Source organism: Vigna unguiculata, chromosome 2, assembly GCF_037176805.1.
Source record: "Vigna unguiculata cultivar grain cowpea cultivar isolate G323 ecotype 2 chromosome 2, ASM3717680v1, whole genome shotgun sequence".
NCBI lineage: Eukaryota > Viridiplantae > Streptophyta > Magnoliopsida > Fabales > Fabaceae > Vigna > Vigna unguiculata.
In genome coordinates, this window is record NC_140793.1 from 33,386,512 (window position 1) to 33,413,692 (window position 27,181).

Below are 27,181 nucleotides of genomic sequence, written 5' to 3' on the forward strand. Positions count from 1 at the left end.
ATGTTAGGAAAGAAGCAGAGATAAAAAAAAATCTATATAGAAAGAAAAATCGATAAGATATCAACTAAATTTTGACAATTTATTTTATAATCTAAATTTGTATTCTTTAAATAATTTTGAAATATAAAAAAAAATGGAAAACTCGAAACAAAGGATTGCAAATACATCCGAAAGTTATAAAAAAAAGGAGTAATCAGAAAAGTTATCAGAGTTTTTGAGTTGGTGTTTGACTTTAGAAAAGTTATCATGTGTATCGATTGGCCTATTAGACTTTTATTGAATAATAAAGCCCAAGACTGTCACTTCACTTGTGAACCAAAATTCATTCATGTTCAATTAGGGATTTCTCCATGCACCTCCAACTTTACTTCTATATCCCAACTTTTTTTTAAAATATCTAAAATAAATCCTTGACTTTTTTATTAACACCCCTTCATAAACAAATACCAAATTTCAAAATCCAATATAATATAAGTAATTCTAGATTTTGAATCAATTTAGGTAATACCATATTTCGAAATCGGTTGAGGGAATTACCGGAATCCAATTAATATAAACAACGATTTCAAAAAAAAGATAAAAAGATAAAAATTATATATATATATATATATATATATATATATATACCAGATTTTGAAATCTGATACATGTATCTATATATTTCTTTTTTCTTTATTATTTTATTATTAGTTTTATTTTTTCAGTACATTATTTATAAATTAAAATATAAATAAATCAATATATATATATATATTAATTTATATTTATATTCTTTTAGATTTTTTAATTTAGTTTAAAGGTTAATTATTTTTTAAATTTTATTTATTTTTTAACTTTATTCATTTTTTTATTTCATCTATTTTCTTAATATATTATATACAAAAAAAAACAATATAAATATAAATATATATATATATATATATATATATATATATATTTTAAAATAATATATTAAGAAAATTTTAAAAAACTAATAAAATAAACAAAACATAGAATAAAAACAAAAGAATATATATATATATATATATATTTAAAGGTTATTTTTTTGAGTTTGTAGTTTTATTTATTTTTTAATTTCATCTATTTTCTAATTCTATTTAGTTCTTTAATACCTACAGAAACAAGGTTAAAAGAATGAAAAAAAAAATATTTATATTTATCTGTTTCATATTTCAAAATTTGGTATTTTTTTTAAAATCTGTTTTAAGAATGCGGGTTGGTGAGAATAAAAACCAAAATGTTATTTTTGAAATAATTTTGAAAGTGTTGAAAAAATGTTTGGAGTAAAGGCAGAAGTGCCCATTCAATTCTGGGCAGGTTCTTCATCTTATCCGAACCATCACTGACAGAGTATTTTTTGTGGTACTAAAATAAGTGAAGTCGAACCCAAACTCAATGTAAATGCTTGTTTCATTGTGTCCAATAACATTGGTGCCGTTGATATGATTGTTATGGACCCAAATGACTGAAAAAAAGAAAATCATAACAGAGATTTATACTGGAAATATTATTTTATTTAACAGATTATATAACTATTAAAGAGAAAGATGTTGTACCAGATATAATATACTAATGTATAAAATAAGATAATAATAATGATACGATAAAGAGAGCCTGTTATTCTAATTGGAAGCTTAACTTTAGTCGGTGATTTTTTTATGTGTGTTATTACTTCGTTAACAAATTGTATATCAGTTTTAATGTTTGATAATATTAAATACATAAAGTTGTAAATAAAAGTAGGTATATTCTTTTTTTTTTCAAATTAGAAGCATCAAAATTAGTTTAAATTCATAAAGAACTATCTCTTATATTTGTTACCATATATATTTATTCGAGTTTAAACTTACCCATTATCTTCTTTAAGTATTTCAAAAAAAAAAATGTTATCAAAAGATAATGATATTTTAACTCACCTTTTTTATCTATTTTTAATTCACCATTTTCATCATCCTTAGATCATCACATCACATCATTACTAAAAATTAGAATAAATGATTTAATGGTAATAAAAATAGTAGATTAAAAATGAGTCAAAAAAAAAATGATTAAAATATCATTTTCTTTAATCAAATATTTTCTAAAGATCGGTTATTCTATATGTCTTGTTTACATATACATTATCCTATTATCCTATAAGTGTAATAACAAATTTATATTCATTTACTAAAGTTTCACCCTTTACTTTAATCAAAAGAAATGAAATTTTCTTAATTTATTATCTTGAATTAATATCACATTTTCAGTTATCTTTTTCTTTTGCGAGATTTTTTTTTCAGTTGATTTTGTTGTCAATTATTATATTAAGACATGTTTACTATTTGGTTATATTATTCTTTAAAAAATATTAAAGATGAATACTTTTTTTTTATAATTATAATTATAAATTTTACATATTAAATTTGGTATGTGTGATAGACATACTTAAATAATAACAATACAAATTTAATAGATAATAATTATATATAAATATATAATCATTATTAAAATAAATTATTTAATAAAATATCTATTTTATCGATACTAGTGGAAATAATAATGAACAATTAAATATTAATTATTCTAATTATTATTAAAATAAAATACTATTATTAATATAAATATTATTATTAAATTTATAAAAGATATATTGTAAGAAAACAAGTATAAAAAGACCTTATAAGATTAAAATATAAAATAATTAATAAAATAGTCTATATTTACAAAGATAAGACTATATATAAAAAAAACCGTTACCAAAATAAGAAATAAAGAGCGAAAATCCATATGGTGTGTTTACTTTAATTTTTTTCAAATACCAACAAGATAATAAATAATTTACTCTTTTGTTTGTTTTGTAGATTATTTTTTATTATAAATATTTATTTTAGTTTAAAAATAATTAGATTAAAAAACGTTATTTAGAAAGTAAAATTAATAAGTTAATTATTTTAATTTAAGAAACAGTCACTAAAGAGTAACATTAAAAAAACAATATATATATATATATATATATATATATATATATAATATTACAGTAATTTTAAAATATTTTAATATTTAAGTCTAGTACGTTTTATAAGTTAATTAATTAGTTCCATTGAAACTGAATTGCAATCTTTTCAAATTTATTTTAAATTTGAATTTTGTAGTTAAAAAACGTAAAACCTCTAAAATAATTAGTTTTTATTGGATGCAACTTGTTAATATTTTTTATATATACGTACTATATTTGAATAACAATATGTGATTTTTTTTATGAGAAAATAACAATATTTAAAAATATAAAGATAATATTTTGATATTTTTTTAATTTAACTATTATTCAATTCATACTTCTTAAATTGAATATATACTTATTATTTGCATTATCCAATTATAAAAGATGGTGGGTTTCCAATGATTTGTTTGGGTATGGTTAATCCAGGTAGATTCTTAGAAAATATTAAACCATAAAAATAAGATATTAAAAGATATTATATTATTAAAGACTAAAGATAAAATGCGGTTGGTATCTTTTATATATAAGAGTGAGTTCGATAGGGAGTGAAAACGGAGGGAGGGAAGAATAGGTTTGAGAGAGAAAAGGTGAATTGGATTGCATTTCTCTCTCTCTTTTTGGTCTACCAAGAGAGAAATCGGAGATCTGATTTCTTTCTCTCTTTGCATAATTTTGCGATCAGAATTGTCTTCAACAAAAACCAATGGGATTGTGGGAAGCTTTTCTCAATTGGCTTCGCAGGTAAGCTTTTTTAACCAAAATACTCGGGCTTTTTCGCATTGATTGGCTCTTTGCATCACTCATGGTCTTTTAATTTTCAGGGTTCTTGTGTTTGTGTTTTTCTTGTTGATAGTTTGTAATGTTAATTCTATATGTATGGTTCTAATGTTTGAGTATTGATTTACAATATTTTTGTATTCAATGCAAATATTTATATATCATGTGAGTAATGTTTCGCGATTTGTAAATGTTTTCACCTTTCATAAGCTTCGTGAATCGTTTTGTTTCAAACGAGATATCTTAAATTTTCTAGTTATCGCCTTCTTAATCTTGGAGAAGTATGGGGAACTTCTGGATAGGAAATTTGTGTGTGTCTCTGTGTGTGTATAATCTTTTCATTTTTCAATTAATGGAGAAGGATGTTTTCTTGACCTTTTGGAATAAAAGGTAGATATGGAAATCACTGGCGAAAAAATGGACGGAAGCTTATTGGTATGGAAGCTGTATAGATTTTCTGTCCAACACTTCCAAATACCTTTATGTGTGAAACAGATTAGTGCTTTTTTAAATTGCTTTTGATTGCCCTAATATTGCTTTCTCTTTTTAATGACACAAATTTTTAGTTTAGGTTACACTTGAAAGTTGAATTATACATTTTTAGGTATATGAATCACTTTTATCAAGAAAACAAGAGCTTATTGTGTTGTAAATTTGTTTGCAGCCTATTTTTCAAGCAGGAGATGGAGTTATCTCTAATTGGACTTCAGAATGCTGGAAAGACTTCCCTTGTAAATGTAGTCGCTGTAAGTACAATAATCACATTGGCTTTCGCTTAGCAATTTAGTTGTTTATCTTTAAGGTTGACTAACTGACAATATCTCTTATACTTATTCTTTTTGTTTTATAGACTGGTGGCTATAGTGAAGACATGATTCCTACTGTAAGTTCACCAAATGCTTTTAATTTTATCTCCTCCATTTTTTCAATTTTATGGACTTCACTATATATCATGGGCAAATAACATCCTGATCGATTCGTTGTTCTCTGATTTCAGGTGGGATTCAATATGAGGAAAGTGACAAAAGGGAATGTTACAATAAAGTTATGGGATCTTGGTGGGCAGCCTAGGTTCCGCAGCATGTGGGAACGTTACTGTCGTGCAGTTTCTGCTATTGTGTATGTAACGAACTTCTTATCTTTTTCTGAATTCTTCTCACCCTATGTGCTCGCACCCATGCATGCATGTTTCTCGCAGGGGTATAATTTACATGCTTATACTAATACAAATTACTGATAAATGTTTAATGTATAAGTTGTATTGGTAATGAACTTGTGTGTACAGTCTTCATGTTGTCTATATGTTTTTGAATCTTTTCTAGTGATCAATATAAGGTCTATTTGTGTTTGTTTGTTGCATTTCATGGTTGTTTGATAATCAAAGTGCGTAGTTGTTTATTTGTGTTTGTTGTAGTTGGATACATGATACATCCAGAATAAGTCTCGTTTGATAATAACTAGTGGTTGAGATTATATTTTCTTCCTTGAACCCAAACAATGTTCTTCATTTATCTATGACAGTGATGCAAAACCACTTGTTGCTTAGATGCCTTAGTAAAGGGTTCCTCTCTGGTGTATTTGTATTTATAAATAATCACTTGTCCATCCATGAAGGGGTGTACGCAGACTTATTATCCTTCCATTACCATAGGTCAAGGACCTAAAACTTTAATCTGTATGCTTTTGCTATTGTTTAGTTCTGAAAAGACTTCGTTAGTTATATTTCAATGCAATGTTCATTGGATGTAAAAGTTGCTGCTGTTGAGAATTCTGTCTCTTAGATCCATTGCACTTGTATAATTGGATCTGTTCCTTGTTTTAAATTTACACTTTGAGCTAACAGTCTAATGCTGAATCTGTTCAACTTAGCAACTAAACATCATACCATATTTCTGCAGTTATGTTGTTGATGCTGCCGATGCCGATAATCTTAGCATATCAAGAAGTGAGCTTCATGATTTGCTGAGCAAACCATCATTGAATGGCATTCCTTTGTTGGTATTAGGGAACAAGATTGACAAACCGGGTGCTCTTTCTAAGCAAGCGTTGACTGACCAAATGTAAGACCTAATATAAGTATGAAGCAATAAAGGAGTAAACTAATTGTAGAAAGTTATAGAACTCTAATAATTCATTCTCTCCTTCAATTTTCTTTCCTATGTGTTCATACTACTTTATTGCTGAAAAATACTATGGTGTGCAGGGAATTGAAGTCAATCATTGACAGGGAAGTTTGCTGCTTCATGATCTCGTGCAAAAACTCGACCAACATTGACTCTGTTATAGACTGGCTTGTAAAGCATTCCAAATCGAAGAGCTGAACTGCTTCTTTCTATTTTGAACTCTAGTGTAATTTATTGGTTGATACATTTATGGATTTACTAGAGGCGTTTGCATGTCTAACTCAGTTGCTGATTGGTTTATTTTCCTTTTGTCAGATGCTTTGTAATATAATATCATTCTTGTCCGGTAGGTAATCAAACGGGGTGACATACATGTGAAAGGTTACATGATGAGTAAATCATAGTGTGTGTCATAGGCTTAGCCATATCATTAAAATTCATTGAACTGTATTTGCGGAGGAATAGATATTACCTATTTTCTAATGATGCAATTTCTTATGTCCTTATTTTAACTATCTAACATGCCCAAATTCAGCTGCTTTCATTGTGTTCAATTATTTGTTTCGAATGGTTAATAATAATAAGTTTGAGGTTATTCTTATGTTTCGCTAATTTCATATTGAATGAAATTATCGACTTATTGACTCCATGTATGATGATGTTTGGCGAAAAAGCATGATCAACCAAATACCTGGCAAATATATATATATATATATATATATATATATATATATATATATATTAATTATTACACCAGATCATTGAGTTGTGGTACTCATCATAACTGTATCACGCAAGGTTGTAAATTTTGTCAATTAAGCACCAATATAATTTGTATTAAAAGTTGGAGGAAATTTTAGCGAAAGGGGGTCAGCCCTTTTAATAGAAACTATGTTGTTTTTTCTAAGAGTTACCTAATTCAAGAATTTTAAAAGTTGTTCTTTTCAATCCTTTAATTTCAGTGAAGTTTCGACTAGTTAACAATTTCATTATAGGAGTTCTAAATTAAAATGTAATAAATTATTTATTATTTTGTTTAAAAAAATGTTTAGAGATTATATTTTCAAGCATTATTTGTTTATTTAAAAAATATGTATAAAATGATAGTTTTACCTTCCATTCCGTTGCACTAAGCGCATACAATCATGTGTGAACATAAATAAACCTATCAATGTTGACAACCTTAAAAGATAAGTGTGTTTTTTTTTCTTATTATCTCCTAAGAATTTCCTGATTTTAAATTAAGGTGTCCTTGCGGATAATAGGTGTATTTTTATGGTTATCGGATTTTCTAACTTTAAATTAAAGTGTTCTTTGACTGACTTAAATACACCTAGCACCCTAGTATTGCACATTTTTTATATACGTTGCTAACTTATGTATATAGGAGACATCTAAAATGATGGTCTTATCTTACTACCGATCATGTCAAACTAGAAGTTGTATTGTCAAACATTATATTTTCAAAAAATTATATTTTTTTAATATAAAAATAAAGCACAATTTAATTGACACTTTCGTGTTCAAGCTCTTTGTAGAATACTACTTATCTAGCTTTTCTACAAATCTCAAAAAGAAGTACAAGTACAATATCAACTTAAAAAAAGTAAAAAAAAAAAGATTTGTATAACACCTACGAGAAAAAGTAACACTTCATATTGTCATCAGAAAATTCTAATAAAATCTGTATTCTTCCATTTACTATTATAGGATGTCTATCACACGGTTCCATCATAATACTCAATCACTACTTCCACTCTTCCACTAATAATTTGTATTCTCGCCTCATCGTCTTTCTTTAAAATAAGATAAAAAAATAATAAATACGCTCTTAAGGACTCCTGACAAAATGTTTCATGGATCAATCCCCACATGTTCCAAATTTACAAACCTAAATTATATACAGTAATTGAATACATGCAAGAAGTCTAGCAGCAGAATTATGAGCTCAAACTGATATACTGGTCATATCAGCAGTGCAGAAGCTGACACCATCTGCCCACATTTGCAAAATCAAAATGTTAGCTACAGAACAGACATTAACCAATTTCCTGCAGGAACAAGAATAATGTAGTACTAATACAAGCAAGGAGAAAACTTTTCTCCGTATTAGTTAACAAAACTGGGATCTTTTCACAATTGAGAGGGTTTTGGTTGGAAATTAAGATTAGGATCACTAGTAATTAGAAACTGAGTCAAAAGAGGGATGAGAATTTTAACTAAGATATTGTCACATGCTATTCTGAGGATAATCCTGGCACAATGATGAAGTTGTCCTTCGTGACTAGTTCTTTACGATTTCAAATTTGAAAACAGTTTCTGCATAAACTAGGAAAAGTTTTATTACAGTAACTATCCCCCATACCTTTGGGAAGTGAGGAGCCTTCTGACACGGTGTTTGCTAAATTGGATAGACAATAAGAAATGATGGGCAATTACATTGGAAATAGTAACCACTTTCCAACAGCATTCTAATTGAAAAGAATGATGCTGTATACACAAGTTTAGGCATTGATAAATTTTCTTGGTAGGGAAAAGGAAGCTTACCAAACGTGAAGCGTCTTGCATTTTAGAGCCTTTATTGCTGCTTTTGCAAACACTCGTGCAGCCTCTGCCTCGGCTTCTGCAGCGTCTGCCTCCCTAGCTGCTGCCTCAGCCTCCGCAATGGCGGCTTCCGCCTCAGCAACTGCTTTTGCAGCAGCAGCTGCTGCTTCTTGTGGTGTCACACCCTTCATTTTTGATAGCTCTGCATCAATTTCAGATTTTGAAAGAATGTTGACACCAGTCTTCTCAGTTTTTGGAGAATCTTTGGGCCTCCCTTCCAGGAGTAACAAGGAAGAACATCTTCTTTTCTCAGATATAGTTAAATTTGTTGCAATCCTGTACTTATGCTTTACCTGTCATTACTCGTTAGATATGTCTCACTCAGGATCAATTGACCAAATACTGATTTTAATCACATACCCAATGTTTACCTAAGATTAATTTAGCATTAGACGGAGGAATATTTTATCAATTCAAAATTTGAAATAGATTTATCACTCTTGCAAAAAACTGCCAGATATGCTTCAATTACTTCAAGAGAACATATTTCTTTCCATACCTGTACATACATGTAACCAATTACTTATGCATTACAAATGATTTTTTGTTCATAACCTTGGGTAAATAACATCAATAAGTTGTCAATAAAGTATCTATCATACAATACCTAAAATTTATCCATGCTGACTGTGCTTCATTACAAAGTTTTGTAAGTAAAAATGCCGCTTATTGGGAAAATAGGGTCCAATAATCCAAGCAAAAATACTGTCTTGTTAAGGATTTAACTAGCAGTAAAATTACCTTCATTAATTTTCCACTCGCCACCATGTGCTTCAGTTTTGTTGACAGTAACTTTCTGAGGGTTGGTGTAGAGCAGTATTGATCCTGATGAGGTGAAAAATTGTCATTATTTTCCATGCACTGGTATAGACCAGCACAAAATGAAACTTTTAAATTGATATTATTTACTGCATTTAATAATTCTATAAGCCAATCAGGATTAAAAAAAGCGCAGTAAATAACAAATTACTATTGGTTGATCTATGCTAAACATTTGTGAAACATGGGTGGGCAGAAGAGTTAGTAGCTTTTAATGCTTGACATGTGAGACCACCAGCTTGGACATGGAAAAAAGAAACATTTAAAACGCCAAAATCTTTTGATAGCCGCAGAAAGGAATTCTTAGTTCATGTCATAACAAGTTGAAATTGATGATCCATAATAAACAATTAGCAAGTTTGGTAAGACCAAAAAGCTAATTACAAGTTTATTTGACTAGCTTATAAACTAGTTTTACCAACACAAAAAGTGTTTGGTAAGGTACTTCAAAGTAACTTATTTTAAGTGCTTCTAGCTTTATAAGGTAGAAGTTCCTCTCCCTAGTTTGTACCTTATTTAATTTTCTTCTATTACTATCATTTACATTTTAATACATTTCCTTATTGTCCTTAATTTCTTTTTACCTATGATCACCTATTTTGAATGTTACATTGACAATTAGTCATTGCACAATTTTTGGTATTTGTTGAGTTATCTTTTAACATTACAAAATGAAGTAACTAACGTTTCTTTACATTGATACTATTTGAAAATCATACAATGAAAATAAGAAAAAAAAAACAATGCACCAGTCGTTTAATCAAAAAATAAAATTTAAGTTTTTGAAAATAAATAAAAATTAAATTTGATTAATACACATTAGATCAACTAGTATAAACTAAATCCCTTGTCTAAATCCAAAAAACATATACAACATTAAAAAAATAAATAGAAGCACTAAAATGTTTAATAAGAATTTACTTATTTGTTAAAAAATATAAATTATAATTACATATATTTGTCTAGAAAACACAAATCTTATCTCTACAATAAAATTTATGAAGTTATGTTCATTTCCAGCTAGCTTATCAGCTAGTAGATAGTTTTTGCTAAATACACCCAATATCTAACTCCATGGACCACCGAGAGAAATATTCCAAAACTTTTTCCTGAATTTTGCGTACTGCAAACTTGATTAGAAAACACGGGCACATACATTTCCTTTGTCACATATAAGTAATAAATCAATCAATGCAAAATGTCTACATGAAAAGAGAAATTATTTGATAGCAGATTAATGAATGCAGACAATTTATTCCTAATCTTAAATGTAAATCTTTTCATGAGAAATTAACAGGAAAAAAGAAGCCAACAATAGAAGAAATTAAATATTCTTTAGAATTGAAGTTTACATGCACTAACACTTGATCATCATTTGTTTCTTGAGATGCTTAGATTCTATGATCGTAAGTGAAGGAACTGAAGTACAAATACCTCTATATATGAAGCAATTGCTGCCCTGTCAGAACCCTTTGGCTCCTTCAACTTGATAATAGACTCTAATATAATATTATCCAACCTGACATTATTAAAAAGCATACAGCTGCTGTCATTGAAATGCATAAAATAGAATATAACTATTTACCAATAGGCAACTGAATAGTGAATCATATTTTCAGTGTATCTTTGCCTTGCTAGGTTCAGAGTCATCATGATATTAAATAAACAAAAATCAATATAAATGAAGAATCAAAATACACGATTCCTCATTTCTAGAAACTTGGTTTAATTTTCTATTCATTCAAAAAATTGTATACTAGTGCATTGCATTGTGCAATCTTAGACCTAATTACTAGCAAGTGAAGCATAATAATTATTCATGTTTCTTCATACAGTTTTAACAAAAAAAAAAAAAAAAAACTAAACTAAGCCAGAATAGACTAATTATTAGTCAAGAGTAAATGACAGATATATTTAACTGGAAGTTCTGTAGCCTTGATACTTTTTCCTTTGAATTAGGAGATATTCCACCAGAAACTGCCAGAGGCTTGGGATCTGCTGCTCCTCTGTCACGTTGAACTGCAGTACTCAAGGCCATGTGATTATTGTCAATTTTGGGGGATGGTAGTAGGTTCTTTGTAAGAGCAAGCTTTGCCTTCTGCCTTGATCCCCATATTGCTGTCACATTTATGTTCCTCCATTTGTCCTGTTTCACAGTTTAAAGCACACATGATACACCTCGGTATGCTTAAAATTTGGAAATTTTCTGAAAGCCAATAGAACTCTGCAAGTATTGATGCAGTAAACAAGATTTCACATGTACAGAGTAGTAACATCCTAAGCCCACAAAAAGACTTACCTTGAGATCAACATTAGAACGCATGCGCAGAATGGAACTGAACTCTGGGTCGGTAAGTATGGTGCGCCATTTTCCAGCCCCGTGTTTGACAACTCCAGCTTTCAATGCCGCTTCTTCCTCTGCGGTCCACTTTTGCTTAGGAGCACCCATTACAATAAGCCCGCAACCTTTCTATCACAGCCAAATCTCTGCTTTTGTTTTAGTTGAATGCTGTCTTCTTCTGCATGTCCATCAACCAACAAAGAACTCTCCCTTATCTTACCTACAGGCATGAGAGTAAAAAAAAGTTAAATAAAAACAACAAGATAGTTTCATATTTAAACACATTTTCTTCTCCAAATATTTTCTTAAAAGAAAAAAAAAATGAACCCAAGATCTTCTTCATCAAGCACGGATTTCAATTCCTAATTACCTTCAATCTCATCCACAAGACATCTAATTTCTGACAAGTGGACAACTCCCGAAAGTCCAGTAACCACTTTTTCATATTAGGGAAAAGTGATATAAGTTACAACATTGTCAGAAGCATCTTGACCAGGAAAAAAACAATGCACATTATTGTTGCAATGGCAATACCATTAGACCAATCCATGCAAAAATAGAAAAATGGCACCGCATATACACACACAGAGAAAGAGTTACATGAACAAATACCACCTTTAGTAACCTCTAATTCTACATCTGATTCCATAACTCTCATAACATTGACAACAGTGAGGAATTACCTCCAAGGGTTATTGCATCGCCGCCTCAAATAAAAACCCAAGTGATGTTTTTTATTCTTTTTATTCAGTTTTAAATTCATTACGCACACATAAATCTTACATTAATTAAACAAAACACAATGACAAGGAAAAATGGGGACTTTTCAACTCGCACAGGGCACAATTAACAAAAACCGAGTTAATAAAAGTAACAGAGAGAATAATCGGTGATGCCTAAACTATATGAGTGCACACTAACTAACCTGGAAATATAGATGTCACAAAATTTAGTTAACTTGGGATAAAAAGGGAAGAAAATTAAAGAAGAATCGGCGGAGGAAGATAACGCATCGAAGAATCGCGAAGCAAAGGTGTGAATTGGGAGACGTTGGAGTACATACACGCAGATAAATGGAATTGGTACCTGCAAGGAACAGGAGAATAACAAGAGAAAAAATAATTGATGTCTTCTAGTTTATTTGTTTTAAAGGTTGTGTTTTCTCGAAAAAATAAAACACTTGCAATTCAATATTTTTTGAAATTACTAAAGGATCCCTTTATTTTATCTAAATTTGTTTTGAGTTTTTTCGTATATTTATTTTCTTTTAGACTGGATCTGGATCCACCGAATCCAATAAAAGACCAACCACCAAGGCTACTCGGAGTTTAAGTACAATTTAAAGGTGGTATGAATTCAAAAAATAATAATAATAAAAATTAAAAGGAGAGTGAATTATATTTATCTATCATTAATAATGTCTATTTATTAATATTATAATATAATAGATTATATTATAAGTTATAATTCATATTTGTTATGTTATAATAAATCTTTTAACGTTTTATTTTTTGGACAACTATTTTTTAAAATAAAATAATTATTTTATAAATTTTATTTTTTAATTTTTTTCTAACCTAAAATAGTTATTTATATCAAAAAAATTATCTAAAAAAATAAATAAAATATATTTATGATGAAATTTAAAAATTATTTATATTTATTTTTATAATTACAATAATAATTTGATTAACTTTTATTGTTATAAGAAAAAGTGAACATAAAATTAATTAATATATTTTCATTAATTATTTATATAAAAGACACAATCATTAACTTTCTATAGAAACGTTTTCATATATATTTATTTGGAAAATTCAAACTCGTGTATTTTTACAAATTGTTTCTATTAAAAATATCTCTTCTTGAGTACTCTTGAAAAATCATGAATTTACTTTCATATATTGAATTTGTCTAAATCCTCTTGTGTTGTTAATAATATAGTGTATTACAGATTTCACATTCTTCTTGTCAAGATGCATATGTTTCAAAGCATATATAGTTACATTTCAAGAAAAAATTATGTTAATTCAAGCTAATAGCTATTGATCAACTACATATGTTCATGAGAGGGTGATAGATTTAATAAAAAAAATAAAGGAAAAGAGAAAAAAAGACATCCATAGTCCAAAATGCAACCAAACATTTTACACAATATAAGATACACTTTTTTAATTCATACTCTCTGGTGTCTCTGTTATAAAAATACTATAGAAATAGACTTAGTTAACATTTAGTATATTTGAAAATATTTTTCAAGTTTAATTTGTTTGATATAAAAAAAAAAAGTGAAACTTCAAGGGGAGTTTTGCTAAGTTGCAATTTGATTTGAGCCTCAAAAAAAAATCTAGCTCGAAATGACTGTTGGAGGGAGATAGAAATTTTAAATATTTCCACTTTATTGTCAATTAGAGGATAAAAAAATGTTGAGAAAGAATGCAGAGAATACATTGAAAGTAAAAGGACAAGTATTTCTCTGGAAAGAGGTTTGATAAACAACCTTAAAAGAACACAATGTTGGATATAGTTGAATTCAAGACCATTGGAATTGGAAGGATATTAAAAGAGTTTTGGTTGCTATTTTGAAGAGTTTAAAATTGAAATTAGGGTTAAATATCGTTTTGGTTCCTTAAATTTAGTCTCATTTCTCAATTAATATTATAGTGAAAATGTATTAAACTGTGTAAATAACACAAATACTATTATGAGATGAGTTTAAACCATCAAATAAATTTTAAAAAAATTGATTTAAATAATTAAATTCATGCATTTATGAAATGAAGAATTAAATTGGATCAAAGTTTTAAAGAGACTAATTCCAATTTGTGCTAAAAATTAAGAGACAAAAAACATATTTAACCTTTAAAATTATTACGTGAAACTCCTGTAGCACAAAATGTCCCAAATCAGATGAATTTAATTTCAAGTTTAAGTTTTTTTGGATGAATTTCGCGTTGATGAAATATTTTCAAATGGTACATATTGTCTATTTATAATTCTTATTCTTCTTGTAGTGAAAAACCAACAACATTTAGGTCATTTCAGAATTATCTCTTCAGTTGATTATATATACAAAATTATAGTAAAAATAATTGCAAGTAGACTGAAAACAGTTATAGGGAGTGTGATTCATTAAGAGAAGTATATTACTTAGTGTGTCGGTGACAAATAAGTCCCTTGATTAAGCCAAAAGAAAAAATCATTACTCTTTAAGATGAATGGTGAGAAGACACAATACTCGATTTTTTATTAACTTTCTTCATTATATGTGCTTAGGAGATTGTGTTTTAGGAATAGATGAATCAGATACCTTGACACCTACTTTATTTTCTTCAAAAAGTTTGAGTGAGTGGTATCATGAAAAAGACAATTTTCAAAGACCTTTATTCTAGTTTTAGTTTACTGATGGTGAGAAAATAACGGAGGTAAATCTTTTGCAATATGGAAATGGTACCCTTTTCTTTTGTGAGACTTCTCCTAACCCTTTTCTTTGCATGTAACTTGGTTATGTAATTTTGTAAAGGTATGTCTTATGCCCTTTATTTAATTTATTGTTTCTGCTGATAAAAAAAATACAAACTTAATGCTACAAATGGAAGACCTGCCTGAGATATACACTAATGATCCAGATTCCTTATTGTTATAAGAATGTTTATAAAAAAGTACCTAATATATTGCATCCAATCAGTAAGTGAAACACAACATAAAGTACAGCTAGCTTGAAGCAGATTTTACACCAACAGTTATTCCACTTTTATTTGGTAGAAGCTTCTTCATATAATACTTAGAATTGCGAGAAAGATTGATCTTTCTCCTCTTCTTTTCAGGAATATAATCAATAGAACATTCTGAAAATCCACGCCTCACAAACCTGTCAAAAAGTTAGGAATCAATTGTCATAATTTGTATGCATCGCAATTCACAACTAATTCTTTCAGGAATTCCATGTATATCAACGTATCAACTTCGTAATTCCACTAATGTCCATTTTTGTCAACACAGTTTTTAGAAATGGTAGAAGAAACATGCAAAGACATGCCACCAAAATAGGATAACAAACAATAAGCTATGTTCAAGAATCAGTGAGAATGCGACAAGCCACTAAAAGTGAAAAATGGCATTTGTTAAAATCAAGGCTTGCATGACATGTATCAGGGGAGTTACTTACCAATCTGCTGTACGTGTAGTTAGCAGGAAAAGCATATTCAATCCAAGATACGATGCTTTCATCTCCACATAATCTGCATATATTTTATAGTGTAATTAAATAACTCTTCTGAAACATGTGGCAAGCATGATTACAGAACAGCATCAATGATTAAAATCATACAGCTGCTCAATAATATCAAAATCTGACGCCTACACCACATAATCTTGAGATTCCTGAGAACTTAGTGAGTCTTACACTACCCACTGAGGTATATATTTTATAAAAGAGAGAAGCGTATAAGGGAAGGAAAAGAAAGAGCTTTATAAAAGCTGAGAAAAAGATTAAAACATCATTGTTTTAAATCCCCCCTCAAGGTAGAGGGTATATAGATTGCATGCAGGGAGCATGGAACATACAAATTGAATTCAAAATCTTTCCAAGGATTTAGTTAAAATATCAACCAATTGATCACAAAAATTGACATTCAATTTCTATGTTTAGTTCTTTCATGAAAGACAAGATTGGAAGCAATATAAAGAGTTTTCTTTATCATCACATTACAATTTCATTTGTTGTGTTTAGCAGAATTACAACTCTTGAATGAATTGTTAACCAATACAAGGTCACAAGTAATTAATGTGATAACTCTATATTCAGCTTCTGTACCAAACTGGACAACAACATTTATTACTTGCTCTTCCAAAAAATAATATTTTCACCTGTAAGTACACAATACAAGGTCACAATAATTATCTAGGTCTATCTATAGTGTCTATCTAGAGTAGAGTGTCTATCTATAGGAAATCATCTCCAATCAACATAACAATATCCATAATCCCTTATCTAGGTACCTAATGGTTTCCCTTGTCCCCCATAAAACAATCCTTCTCCAAAAGGATGTTTGATATATCTAAGAATGCGTATAACAAAATTTTGATTCAATGAAAGAGGAAAATTAATTTGACCAATTACTCTAGAAGCAATTTTGGACCCATCTGCTAAGGTAACAAGGTCAGGAAATTTAGGGGATGCCATAGAAGAAAATAAGGAAGTGTTACCATCTATGTGATCAAAAGCACGTAAGTCAAGGATCCTGTTATGAAATTGTTTGTTAGTAGTTGGTGCCACGAGATAAGGAGTTAATTTTTCAGTTTAATTAACAATTATATAATAAGATAACTGCTATTGTAGTAAACAACTTGTCTGTAATAATTCATTTCATTCAAACTCTTCTTTGTATCTTCTTTCTAGAATAATATTTAGTTCAGGATTATTCTTGGCTAAATCCCCTACGTTTCTGCAATTCTTCGAAAAAGGTATTCCTAGAATTACCTTTTTGATAATAGATGGAGTTTTATTAGCAATTGATTGAGAAACATTGGTTGTTGAAACACAAGGAGTAAAGAATGATTGGCCTGTGGTTTTCCCCTGCTGGTTCTCTAAATAATCACATTCAAAGGCCTCTTTTAAAAATTTCAACCCTAGAAGAATTTTCAACCTTGGATAAATTTTGTTGTCTTTTCTAGAAAACCATGAAGAAATAGCATTTTTCTTGTCATATGATCCAGAGGAGGTCAATATAATTTTTACTTTTCTCTGTAACTTGTATCTAATAAAGAACAGAGGGATCGCTTTCATATTCAATTTGAGAAAGGATACCGACACCACAATCAAGAAAGATGAAAATGTGAGAGATAAGTCATGGGGGTTGATTGTCACATGATAAGATCATATTTGGGTTCCCATAATTCAGAACTCCAAAAAAAGTTCTCATAAAAAGAAAACTCAATTTTTTGTTTGAATTCATACATGTCTTCATCATATTACAAGTGCAACCTTTTATAGGATGAATTAGGCAAGACCCTCTTATTTCCACATTAATTCTCATTAAGTAATTTTTAATACCTACTAATGTTATCTTTAATTCTCATTATATGGATCACTATTTCCAATATTTAATTAAAAAGATAAAAACTACAAACAAAACTTTAAATTACATTGACCCCTCAAGATCATATCATCTTGAGCCTCTTGCAACAAAAACACCAAGGACAGCCACTTCTACCTCCAATAGACATCATTGCAAAAGATTTAACATTTCCAGCTGAATTTTCAATTTTTACTTAGTGGGATCGCAAAGAAGTTTGGTAATCAAGTTGTCTATTAAGGAACTTCCTGACAAGTTAAGAGTTGTTCACGAGCGGGATTAAAATATAAGTGCAAGGTTTGTAAAATCAACTCCGTATACAACCTGTCAAACTTTTCTCTGTTCCTTCTAAAGAGTCATCATCCAAAAACATCGTTAATGCTTCCACCGGAACTTGAGCTTCAGCAATATAAGAAACCATATCATGATTGATTTATTTGAGGGAGGCTAATGTGTGGGCTGCATCATTCGAACACTGAATATCATGAGCATAAATGCTTCAAGTGTTCTTCCAAAAGGAGCAAGAAGTTTCAAAGCTTCTAAGGGTTCCAAGATGTTGGGTTTCAAAGATTGTCATAGCAACCCAAGAACCAAAGTTCCATAAATGCAACACATGATATTTGTTTAGTTTCTCAGATGTAATAACGAAGTCCCAAAAATAGCCAAAACAAGGCCTGTGAAAGCCATAAAAGAAAGACAACACTATTTCCCTTTCTTTTCTTAAAGGGAAAGACTAGATACACCTGTTTGAGTTGTAGAATGAGGATCTTGAGGTCAAATTTGGGAAGAGAAGTGGCCAACGGACCTTTTTGGGCAGTTGCCATGGTGTTGCAATGAGTGGATGATGTCGTGTGGGCTTCATACACAAGAGAAGGAACTCAACATCGATATAGTGTGACTACGAATTTGGCCATGCAACTGGTTGGGTTAGGTTGCACTAGCCCAGGCACACAAACAATGTTAGATAATGGTTGATGGAAGAGAAAATGGATCATGTGTGCTCTCCTATCAACTTGAGATTTATGAGAACATAGTGTTACACTAGTCACTAAATGTATATATTTTATAAAAAGGAGAAGTGTGAATGGGAAGGAAATAGTCTATAACCTATCAACCTATGGCCCTTCATGTTACATACAAAACCTTATTTACAAAAGTTAGCAACAGATAAAAGCATCATTGTTTAAACAACTTTAAATTAAAAACATTGCTCTCGTTATGAGCTATAGTTATTACTAGCAATAATAAGCTTACCTAGGAGTTCTAAGGCCAAATCGTTAATATAAATAATGATGATTTCAGGCAGTCTTGATCATAATTTAGGCATACATAAAAAGGACTTTACATTTCTACTAATTCATAAGGCCTCAATTTGTGTTTACCATCAAATGAGTATACACAAACAATGAAAAATAGCCACAATATGTCAACGCATTCCAGTTGTTAGTCACTCACTAACCATCAAGCCCAAGAATCATCAATGAGAGGCCCATCATGAACGTATATAGGAGTAAAGGGAGAAAGGGGGATGAATAAGAGAGGGGATGGATGGGGCCAAGAAAAGGCCTGCTTGTGCATGAAAGAAAGAAACATGGAGCAGCAGCTGAGAGAGAACTAGAAGAGAGAGATGAAGGGCATAACATAATGGACAACTGGCAGAGAAATGTTAGAAGACAGGATGCGTGAATCATGCAGAAAGAAGAAAGAAGAGGGTATAGTGGAAGGGAGGAACAGATTGATGGGGGGAGGAGAATCATTTGTGTGTGCCAGGTTAAATGAATAACTGTCTGCCTCTGGGTGTTTCATAGTCTATACTTCTTAATTTAAAGTTTTGCAAAGGAGCTGTAATCCAACCATTGTTCTAGTTTTTTTCTTGTTGATTTAGTTCATACCTTGTTATACATTCAAAATTCTTTTTCATTTTGTTGGGTCCTATCTATCAACCACAGAAGAATAGCATACCGAGCAATTTGTCACCCTGTCCTTGGCCACGACAATCAGGAGATACTGCAATGCAAGCAACTTCCCCGCACTTCTCCTCAAAGTGAGGAAAAAGGGCAGCACAAGCAATTATGTGACCTTCTCTTTCCACAACAACGAATGAATCCAATGTTTGCAAGAGCTATAAACAGAGAATGATTAAAATATGAGATATCTTGATAAATTACCACGACCATGTAAGCCACAGTATCCACAACACAAAAAAAGATATAGCTAGGCAAACCTCATCATCAGTCCGCTTAACCAATATGCCAGATGCCTCCAAAGGCTGAATAAGTTGTTTTATTCCAGAAATATCTTTCACCTCTGCTGTCCGAGTGCCTTCATAAAGGTCACTGAAAATTTTATTGAAAAATAAGAGAATGAAATAAATGGAAATGGAAAAAAACTTTATTTAGTATAATACCATCATGAACAATATGCTGCAGATAGTATAATGCTAAGCGCATTGGAAACTTAGCTTATGTAAATTGATTTGTAGTAGTTCTCTCGTGTTATCTTCTCTAATATCAAATTCCAAACTTATGCATAAGCTTGTTTTAGTTTATGGATAAACTTATTTCACCCTTTTCTTCCTTTTTTCCCTAGAATTGCTGATGGGGAACTTTACGCAAATAAACCATGTCTACTAATAAACATATGAAGTCACACCTATTTATAACTTGTGTACTAACACTAACATAGTTATTTCAACTAAGCCTCCAACCATTTTTACCATATGGTTTCATAGAAGAGAAAAAGGGAGAATGCTCAGATATGGAATTCTGGTACAATCCACGTATTTCCAGCCTCATGCAATCAGAATCTCGACAGACGGCAATGTGATAATCAGCTACTTAGGGGGTTATAAATAAACCTGAATGTCACATTTGTGGCCTGTATGGTGGCCCCAGCATGAAATCCACTAGGATGCCTACCAAACTATGGTTAAAGTAGATGGACAGTATCATTACACCATACCTTACCACCTGTTCCTCTTACCAAACAGTTACCACCCCTTGGACAAAATAATTCACAGAAAAAAAAAACTTAGTTCAGAGGATTTCACGAAGGTTGCTTACCTAGCCACCATTGTTCCCATTCCGTCTCTTTTAAACAATTCCAACAACAAAACTCCACTAATAGTTCCATCCAGCAAGTGAACTCTTTGAACACCACCCTGACAAATGGCAGTTGGTATTATCAGCAACATGCAGAAATTGCAATTTTAAACCATATTTTACCATTTCAATTTCCAAGGAGCGACTTCTTAAAGAATATTGAAGTTACTCCAAACCAACCACCTTAAAGTAGCAATATTTTAAGAGAGCCACAGTTCTAAGATCCTTCCATACACACTACAGTTGCAAAAACAAATGTACACACAATATGTCACTCCTGGCCTGGTCAAGATTTGAAAAATGTTTTTTTTTTCTCTCAATTGCCGAAATATCAATACAGACTTAAAATAAGCACAGCACAGCACGTGTCATAAAAATAAGGTAATCCATGGACTCACTCTGCAAACGAAAGCGGCAGCAGCCAACTCTGACAGGTAACCATGCATTCGACTTAATCGCTCTTGACCTCCAATGGCAAAACCTTGCTCACTGGACTCTAAGCCATTTCCACTTTCAAAACCAACACCATTATGGAAGGTTGCTTTATGCCATTCTGTAAAACGCCCAATAGGTGGTGGTTTGACTATTCCATTAAAATTGTTATATTCAGGAGAGTTGAAACCTTCTTCATCAACAACTTTAACATAGTTAGCAGCTGCTTCACTTTGCTCAGCCCGTTTACGAATTAGCATGTCTGCTTCTTCGAGAGGCAAGAAACGAATTAAGCGTCCATTCTCATCAAGTATTGGACCATCTATAAGGCATATCAACTTGTCTGCTCCCATAGCCAAGGCACAAGCTGTTGCTACTTCATAGGTGCTGGAGGAAAAATAAAACATTAACAAATATCCAGGATTCAAGCTTTTGTTAGATTCAAGTCTAGCAACTCTCATGTGTCAGCAAGCAAAAGAATCAGGTGAGGCACACATGGTTTTTTTTGTCCATTTCTTCTTTTTATTAATAATATATTTTCTGTTGGATTATTAGACCATATCCAAGTATTACAAATTAAACAAAAACATACAATAAGGGGGAAAATAGAACTCATTGCTAACACTAGTAGTATTCTGATTTACATACTTGCCAAATAGCCGGTACCATTAATTTCTCAGTAATTGCTCCTCCGCATCTCACTTAATAAAACCTTCTATTCAACTCCTCTTATTCTTTCCTTGAGCAGCCAAAATACGTTTGTGCTTTTACAAATCTATTCACAAGTCTAATTCTTAAAACAAATCCTAGAAGAATTATCATTTTTAGGAGCAATATGGATATTTGATAAGAGACCAAATAATCACAAATTACAAAAGCATTAAGATAACAGCTTGTATTTCAGCAAGCAATCAGTTACATTAAGTTGTAGAAATCAATCATCAGAATAAAGCTTCAAAGCATACTTGCAATTTAATACTTCTCCAGAGCTGGAGTAGCCCAAGTTGGTTAAAATAACTACACAACCACCATCAAGTCTCTCACGCATGCGAGATACGTCTACTTTTTTAACTTCCCCAGTTGACCCAAAATCAATTCCACTGACCACCCCTCTTCTCTGCCAAAACATAAAAATAACAAGATGTACTAACACAGTAACACAGTGATAAAAACATAAAGGGAGGGACAATTTCACAAAGACCACCGTCACTGTATAGCAGTGACCAAATCACAAAATTCAAACCTTGGCTGCAAGAAAGTTACCACTGGCAACACTGACACCAACTTCATGCCATCGACTATTGTCGCCGTGTCGACGAATATTGCATATGGAAGGTCCAGGAGAAAGTTTTGCTTCGATCATCAATCTTATTCCCCCCGCGGCTTCCATCGCAGCTTCTAGAGATGCTTCATCGGTTATCCTATATCTACCAACATACTTAGGCTGGCACCCTACGAATAAAATAATAAGGTCAATCGCTGAGACACTGATCTAGCTGACAATGTCCTTCCATTTGCTCTTTTTAGGGAAAGGTTTATGAGAAAATCACTCATTTATATCCGAACACATTCATAATTTGTTATATTTGTGCAATAACATCAAAATACCATTTTCTCACAGACAACTAAGATTACATAGTTTGCCCTTTAAAGACAATTTGATTACTTTAGAGGAGCCTAATCCTGTTTTAACAAACCTCTCTCATTCAGAAGCTTGTCTATCTGCACATGTGTCCCCGGAACAAGAACAAACCGAATTCCTAGGTGATGAAGGAAAGCTATGTCCTGCACCCAGAATTAGAAAACATGCTTTAAGTTTAATGCTTACTTACTACATGGGCATAGCTAGTAGTTAATATAACAAAGAAAATGCTAACAGTAAACGATCATGGTTCTGTGAAAATAAAATTTGAAGTGCGTGCCTTGAGAATGGGATCTAGGAAAGGACTAGAAACAATTTCTCCAGAAATAATGACAACGAAGGTGCTGCCACGATAGGCCCACAAGTAAGGCCAGGCCTCGCGAAAGGAACGTACGAATTGCTTATCTTCCACCGACCCATGATACCCCTCTGCGTCTATACTCCCATAACCATTCGCTCCTTCGCTCGACGCAGTAAGCTTCCTTGAACTTCCCTTCTTCCGGTTACCCAGCGGCCGCGCTTCTGGGCCCCGACGAGGCTTAAATTGCAGGTTTGATTTTGGGGAGTGGAAACATAAATGGTGAGAGGAAGAGTATAGTTTGCAGAAATCAGAGAAGGTGGAAGTGTTCGGAAGGGATGGGCACAAGGAACGTGCCATTGAGAAGAAACTGACTTCACACCGTGCCGGTGATCGGTGGCAGTGGCAGAGAAAGTCTCAAACTTTAGCCGCCAAGCCAAGCAAATTATTTGCCTACTTCATTCGCATGGTGTGAATTTATTTTTCTGTTTTCTAACTTTTTTTCATTCATAAATAGTAATACCTACCGTTTAATAGTTTTTTAACCATCTTACAAAAAGATGGAGTTTCCTTCTTAAATATTAATTTTTTTCCTTCTAATTTATTTTGTAACTAATTACTTTCTTTTTTTGAATCAAAACAATACCTTTATTGAAAACGGGGATGAATAAATTTAATAAAACTCTTTAAAAGGTAGTATATTTATTATTGTTTGTGAAAAATCCTTACACAAAAATGAGAGGGAGAGAGTATGTTTTGGTCAAAACAACAATGCTCCTCTCTTTGAAAAATCAGTTAAATTATTAAAAAATACTATCTGTCTATAGTAATAATAAAAAAGAAAATTGTTCAGATAAATAGCTTCGTCTCTCTTTAAAATTTGTGTATGTTGTCACTGTCGCACTAAAATTATTATTAATAATAATACAAAATCATCACTTGTTCATAATTCCGAACTCATTTTTGTAGTATGTATTCAATGAGAAATAATTGATAACATTTAGAAAAGATTTATCTATAACTATATATAAAGGGGATTCCCTCTTTTGTGTCCACATTTCATAATTCCAACTTTACCCTTTATAATTTAATTATTTATTAAATTTTTAAAAATTAACGGTTATTTTTATAAGTTTTTATAAAATTATTTACTTATCTCTTTTTTCTTTTTTTCTCTTACTATTCATCAATAGTTATTTTTCTCTTATTTTCTTCGTACATTTTATTTTATTTTTTATAAACATACTTTTATTTTGTTTATTAAATTAATAACATTACAATATCATCAATTCTTAATATAATTCAAAAAATGCGTACACACAGGCGCGATAGCGCCTGTGTTTACACTAGTAATATCTAAAGCCGATAGTTAAATATATAAAAGGAATAATGCAAAAAAAAAAAAAGTAAAACATATCTTACGAAGTCATGTCCTTAAAAAAAACAAAGTCATTGTCGATCATTAATTTGATACCTGAATGTTAGTGTTCCTATTGTATTTGATATAAAATTATTATTATTATTATTCATAATTTAATGTTAAAAATATATAACGTTCTATTTTTAAAAAATAGTTATATTTAAATAAATCAAATTTTATTGATCCTTTCCTTTCATTCATTATTAAAGTGTACGAATAATTTAAAAAAAAACAAATTATGTATATGAACTAAACTAAATAAACTGAATACACATTTATGTTGGCGTGTCCTACTTGTTAAATTCGATGTTGATCGATCATTCTGATAAAATTCTGTAAAAAAATAATACCTTACTATTTTATCATATTGCTAAGCAAGGAAGGGAAGAAGGAAAAACGTTCATAAATGAAAAAATATATTTTTAAAGTTTTTAAATTATACTACACTTCTTATTATTATTTATTTTTCAGTTGAACAATGTTTCTTCAGTTTTAAGGCATAAACTTTTGAAATAAATAAAATAAAAACATATTAACTCTAAATAAAATGAAGATAATTAATTTTAATAAACAAAAAAAAAATCTCACCTTTTTCTTAAAACTAAGCTAGAAACATGATAATTCTTACCGCAATAATTAATGAGAGTAAAGTTAAATATATTTTTCCTTAACTTTTTTTGGATTTTGAAATTAGTTAATTTCAAAATTTGTGATCAATTTAGTTATTCATCTTTCGAAAAACTTAGATTTAGTTCTTTTAATCAAATTTTGTTACGTTTATTTGAGGTTTCACACGCATTTCAAACTTGTATTTGAGTTGTTTATATTATTTGACACATTTTTACTTTAATGTTAAATCAAATACTATTATGAAAAGTGCTTGAAATGTCAAATAAACTTAATAAAATTTAATTAAAAAAACTAAATCCACCTATTTCAAAAGATGATGGACTAAATTAATTCAAAATTTTGAAATGTACTAATTTTAAAATTCACTAAAATTAAGGATTAAAAACATATTTAACCCAAAATAGAAAAAGAAAGATACATCATGCTTTAAAGTTAGGAAGAAAAACCATAAGGTTTTCTATTATGCATGTAAATTTAAAAATATTTTTAAGTTAAAATTACATGTAAAGAATATTTTTATTGCCCTAAAGAAATTTATATTGTGAAACTTTTACCTTTTTGATTCAAGATTTGTATTCTAATATTATTCGCACTTTGTCCTCTCCTCGTCATGACACGTCACTTCAACGTGTGGAGCCAAAAGTGACACCTGCTTCTTACCTGTTTCTTAATATTTACATAGTTCCTTTATATCGTCTCACTCAGCCTAGGCTACACTAAACTTTTTTCATTTGGAAACTACCTTTTATTTAGGAAAATTACCTTCTGACAACAAATATTTTGACAAACTTTCTAAAAATGGAATTAAAATAGATTAACTTTTAATTTTTAATTAAAATAAAGTAATAAAATAATATTTTTTTACTTAAATAGGAAACTTTGTTAAAAAACATTGTCAATCTATAATATAGCTCATTTATTTAAGTAATTGTTTATTTGCTACCACTATTATTTTTTTATTTTTTTTGTGAAAAGAGCAACGAAGCCAAAAATTTAGCATTTTTTTTTTCAAATCAAACAAGTCCTGTTAGTTGCGTAAATTAGCTTCACATTTTGAGTTAATTATATACACAGAACATGAAAACTTCAATTTGTTCGTTGCAGCATAGTTAAAATAACAAATAGAGAGAAAAAAAATATGTCTTTTTTTTTTTCCTTTGATCAGAAAAAAGTGAAAAAAATAAAGAAGTAGAGTTGACTTGAAAGAGCAAAACTAAAAAATTAAAAAAAAAAAAAAACTGATTTGAACTTTAAACTTTTCCTTCTTCTTTTTTATTTTCCTATAAAATATTTTGCAAAATCTTTTAGTATTTTGTGTAAGCATTGTAGGGACATTCTCAATAATCGGTTGCAAAAAAGAAAAAGTTTTTGTTGAGTTGAGTTGATTTGATAGAGAGAGAGAAAGCGGAGCGATGTGATACCTTGAGAATGGGATCCAAGTAAGGACTGGCAACAACTTCTGCAGATATGAGCACAACGAAAACACTGGCTCTGTGGACCAAAACGTAGGATTGAGATTCCCTAAGAACATTGACGAACTCTTCGTCTTCCTCCGAGATGCCAAAGTCTTCTCCGGCGGCGCGACTTTGGTGACAGCCGCAGTCTCTCGGTGATAACGGTGTCGTTTTGTTGTTGTGAGACCTAAAAGTACAAGAACGGCGAGGAACGGTTGCAGTTGCGAGTGGTGACAGAAGATGCAAGAAGTGGAAGTTAGGAGTGGAGCCATGGGAAAGGAAAGGCACAGATATGGTTGCCTTTGAAGTGGCCGTCGCCATGGTTGTTGAGCTTCTACCTTCTACTTGTGTGTGATCTCACAGTAACTCAAGAAGAAGAGACAGAGAGATATTTTCCATTTTGGTAATTAATAATTTGTGTTGTGTTGTGTTATAGCGAAGAAACGCGCCACTAGGGCAAATAAAAAAAGACACAGTATCAAA

At 30.6% G+C, this 27,181-nt stretch overlaps 3 protein-coding genes across 5 annotated transcripts; 1 reads left to right on the top strand and 2 right to left on the bottom strand.

Annotated features, from left to right (window-relative positions):
• Nucleotides 1–3,481: 3,481 nt before the first annotated feature.
• LOC114171516 (ADP-ribosylation factor-like protein 8a) lies at nucleotides 3,482–6,395 on the top strand. Its single transcript, XM_028056485.2, has 6 exons — nucleotides 3,482–3,721; nucleotides 4,422–4,503; nucleotides 4,608–4,640; nucleotides 4,755–4,876; nucleotides 5,656–5,817; nucleotides 5,961–6,395. The coding sequence occupies exons 1-6, from the start codon at nucleotides 3,684–3,686 to the stop codon at nucleotides 6,076–6,078; spliced, it is 555 nt and encodes a 184-aa protein (XP_027912286.1). The 5' UTR covers nucleotides 3,482–3,683; the 3' UTR covers nucleotides 6,079–6,395.
• A 1,143-nt stretch (nucleotides 6,396–7,538) lies between these two features.
• On the bottom strand, nucleotides 7,539–12,791 carry LOC114174037 (telomere repeat-binding factor 2-like). Of its 2 annotated transcripts, XM_028058776.2 has the most exons (7): nucleotides 12,570–12,790; nucleotides 11,603–11,864; nucleotides 11,223–11,449; nucleotides 10,738–10,822; nucleotides 9,226–9,309; nucleotides 8,428–8,777; nucleotides 7,539–7,875 (listed from the first exon to the last, which is right to left on the bottom strand). In XM_028058776.2, coding segments are annotated over exons 2-7 (897 nt in total). In that variant the 5' UTR covers nucleotides 11,753–11,864; nucleotides 12,570–12,790; the 3' UTR covers nucleotides 7,539–7,874. The 2 variants fall into 2 exon arrangements, with proteins under 2 accessions (XP_027914577.1, XP_085523599.1); XM_085667473.1 differs by lacking the exon at nucleotides 7,539–7,875 and having other exon boundaries at nucleotides 8,424–8,777; nucleotides 12,570–12,791.
• A 2,466-nt stretch (nucleotides 12,792–15,257) lies between these two features.
• On the bottom strand, nucleotides 15,258–27,125 carry LOC114173636 (putative amino-acid acetyltransferase NAGS1, chloroplastic). Of its 2 annotated transcripts, none has more exons than XM_028058133.2 (10): nucleotides 26,666–27,125; nucleotides 22,952–23,039; nucleotides 22,498–22,706; nucleotides 22,220–22,371; nucleotides 21,221–21,641; nucleotides 20,784–20,881; nucleotides 19,946–20,057; nucleotides 19,684–19,843; nucleotides 15,813–15,885; nucleotides 15,258–15,515 (listed from the first exon to the last, which is right to left on the bottom strand). In XM_028058133.2, the coding sequence occupies exons 1-10, from the start codon at nucleotides 27,017–27,019 to the stop codon at nucleotides 15,359–15,361; spliced, it is 1,824 nt and encodes a 607-aa protein (XP_027913934.1). In that variant the 5' UTR covers nucleotides 27,020–27,125; the 3' UTR covers nucleotides 15,258–15,358. The 2 variants fall into 2 exon arrangements, with proteins under 2 accessions (XP_027913934.1, XP_027913933.1); XM_028058132.2 differs by lacking the exon at nucleotides 26,666–27,125 and adding an exon at nucleotides 23,177–24,360.
• Nucleotides 27,126–27,181: the final 56 nt, after the last annotated feature.

Coding starts and splice junctions, on each gene's coding strand:
- LOC114171516 (XM_028056485.2), top strand. CDS start 3,684: ATGGGATTGTGGGAAGCTTTTCTCAATTGGCTTCGCAG. Junction 4,504..4,607: donor CCCTTGTAAATGTAGTCGCT/GTAAGTACAATA, acceptor TTTGTTTTATAG/ACTGGTGGCTATAGTGAAGA. Junction 4,877..5,655: donor CGTGCAGTTTCTGCTATTGT/GTATGTAACGAA, acceptor ATATTTCTGCAG/TTATGTTGTTGATGCTGCCG.
- LOC114174037 (XM_085667473.1), bottom strand. CDS start 11,752: ATGGGTGCTCCTAAGCAAAAGTGGACCGCAGAGGAAGAAGCGGCATTG. Junction 10,823..11,222: donor TCAAGGCTACAGAACTTCCA/GTTAAATATATC, acceptor TAATAATGTCAG/GTTGGATAATATTATATTAG. Junction 9,310..10,737: donor CAATTGCTTCATATATAGAG/GTATTTGTACTT, acceptor TCACCTCATCAG/GATCAATACTGCTCTACACC.
- LOC114173636 (XM_028058132.2), bottom strand. CDS start 23,554: ATGGCACGTTCCTTGTGCCCATCCCTTCCGAACACTTCCACCTTCTCT. Junction 21,642..22,219: donor GGAGAAGTATTAAATTGCAA/GTATGCTTTGAA, acceptor TTTTTCCTCCAG/CACCTATGAAGTAGCAACAG. Junction 20,882..21,220: donor CTGCCGCTTTCGTTTGCAGA/GTGAGTCCATGG, acceptor GCCATTTGTCAG/GGTGGTGTTCAAAGAGTTCA.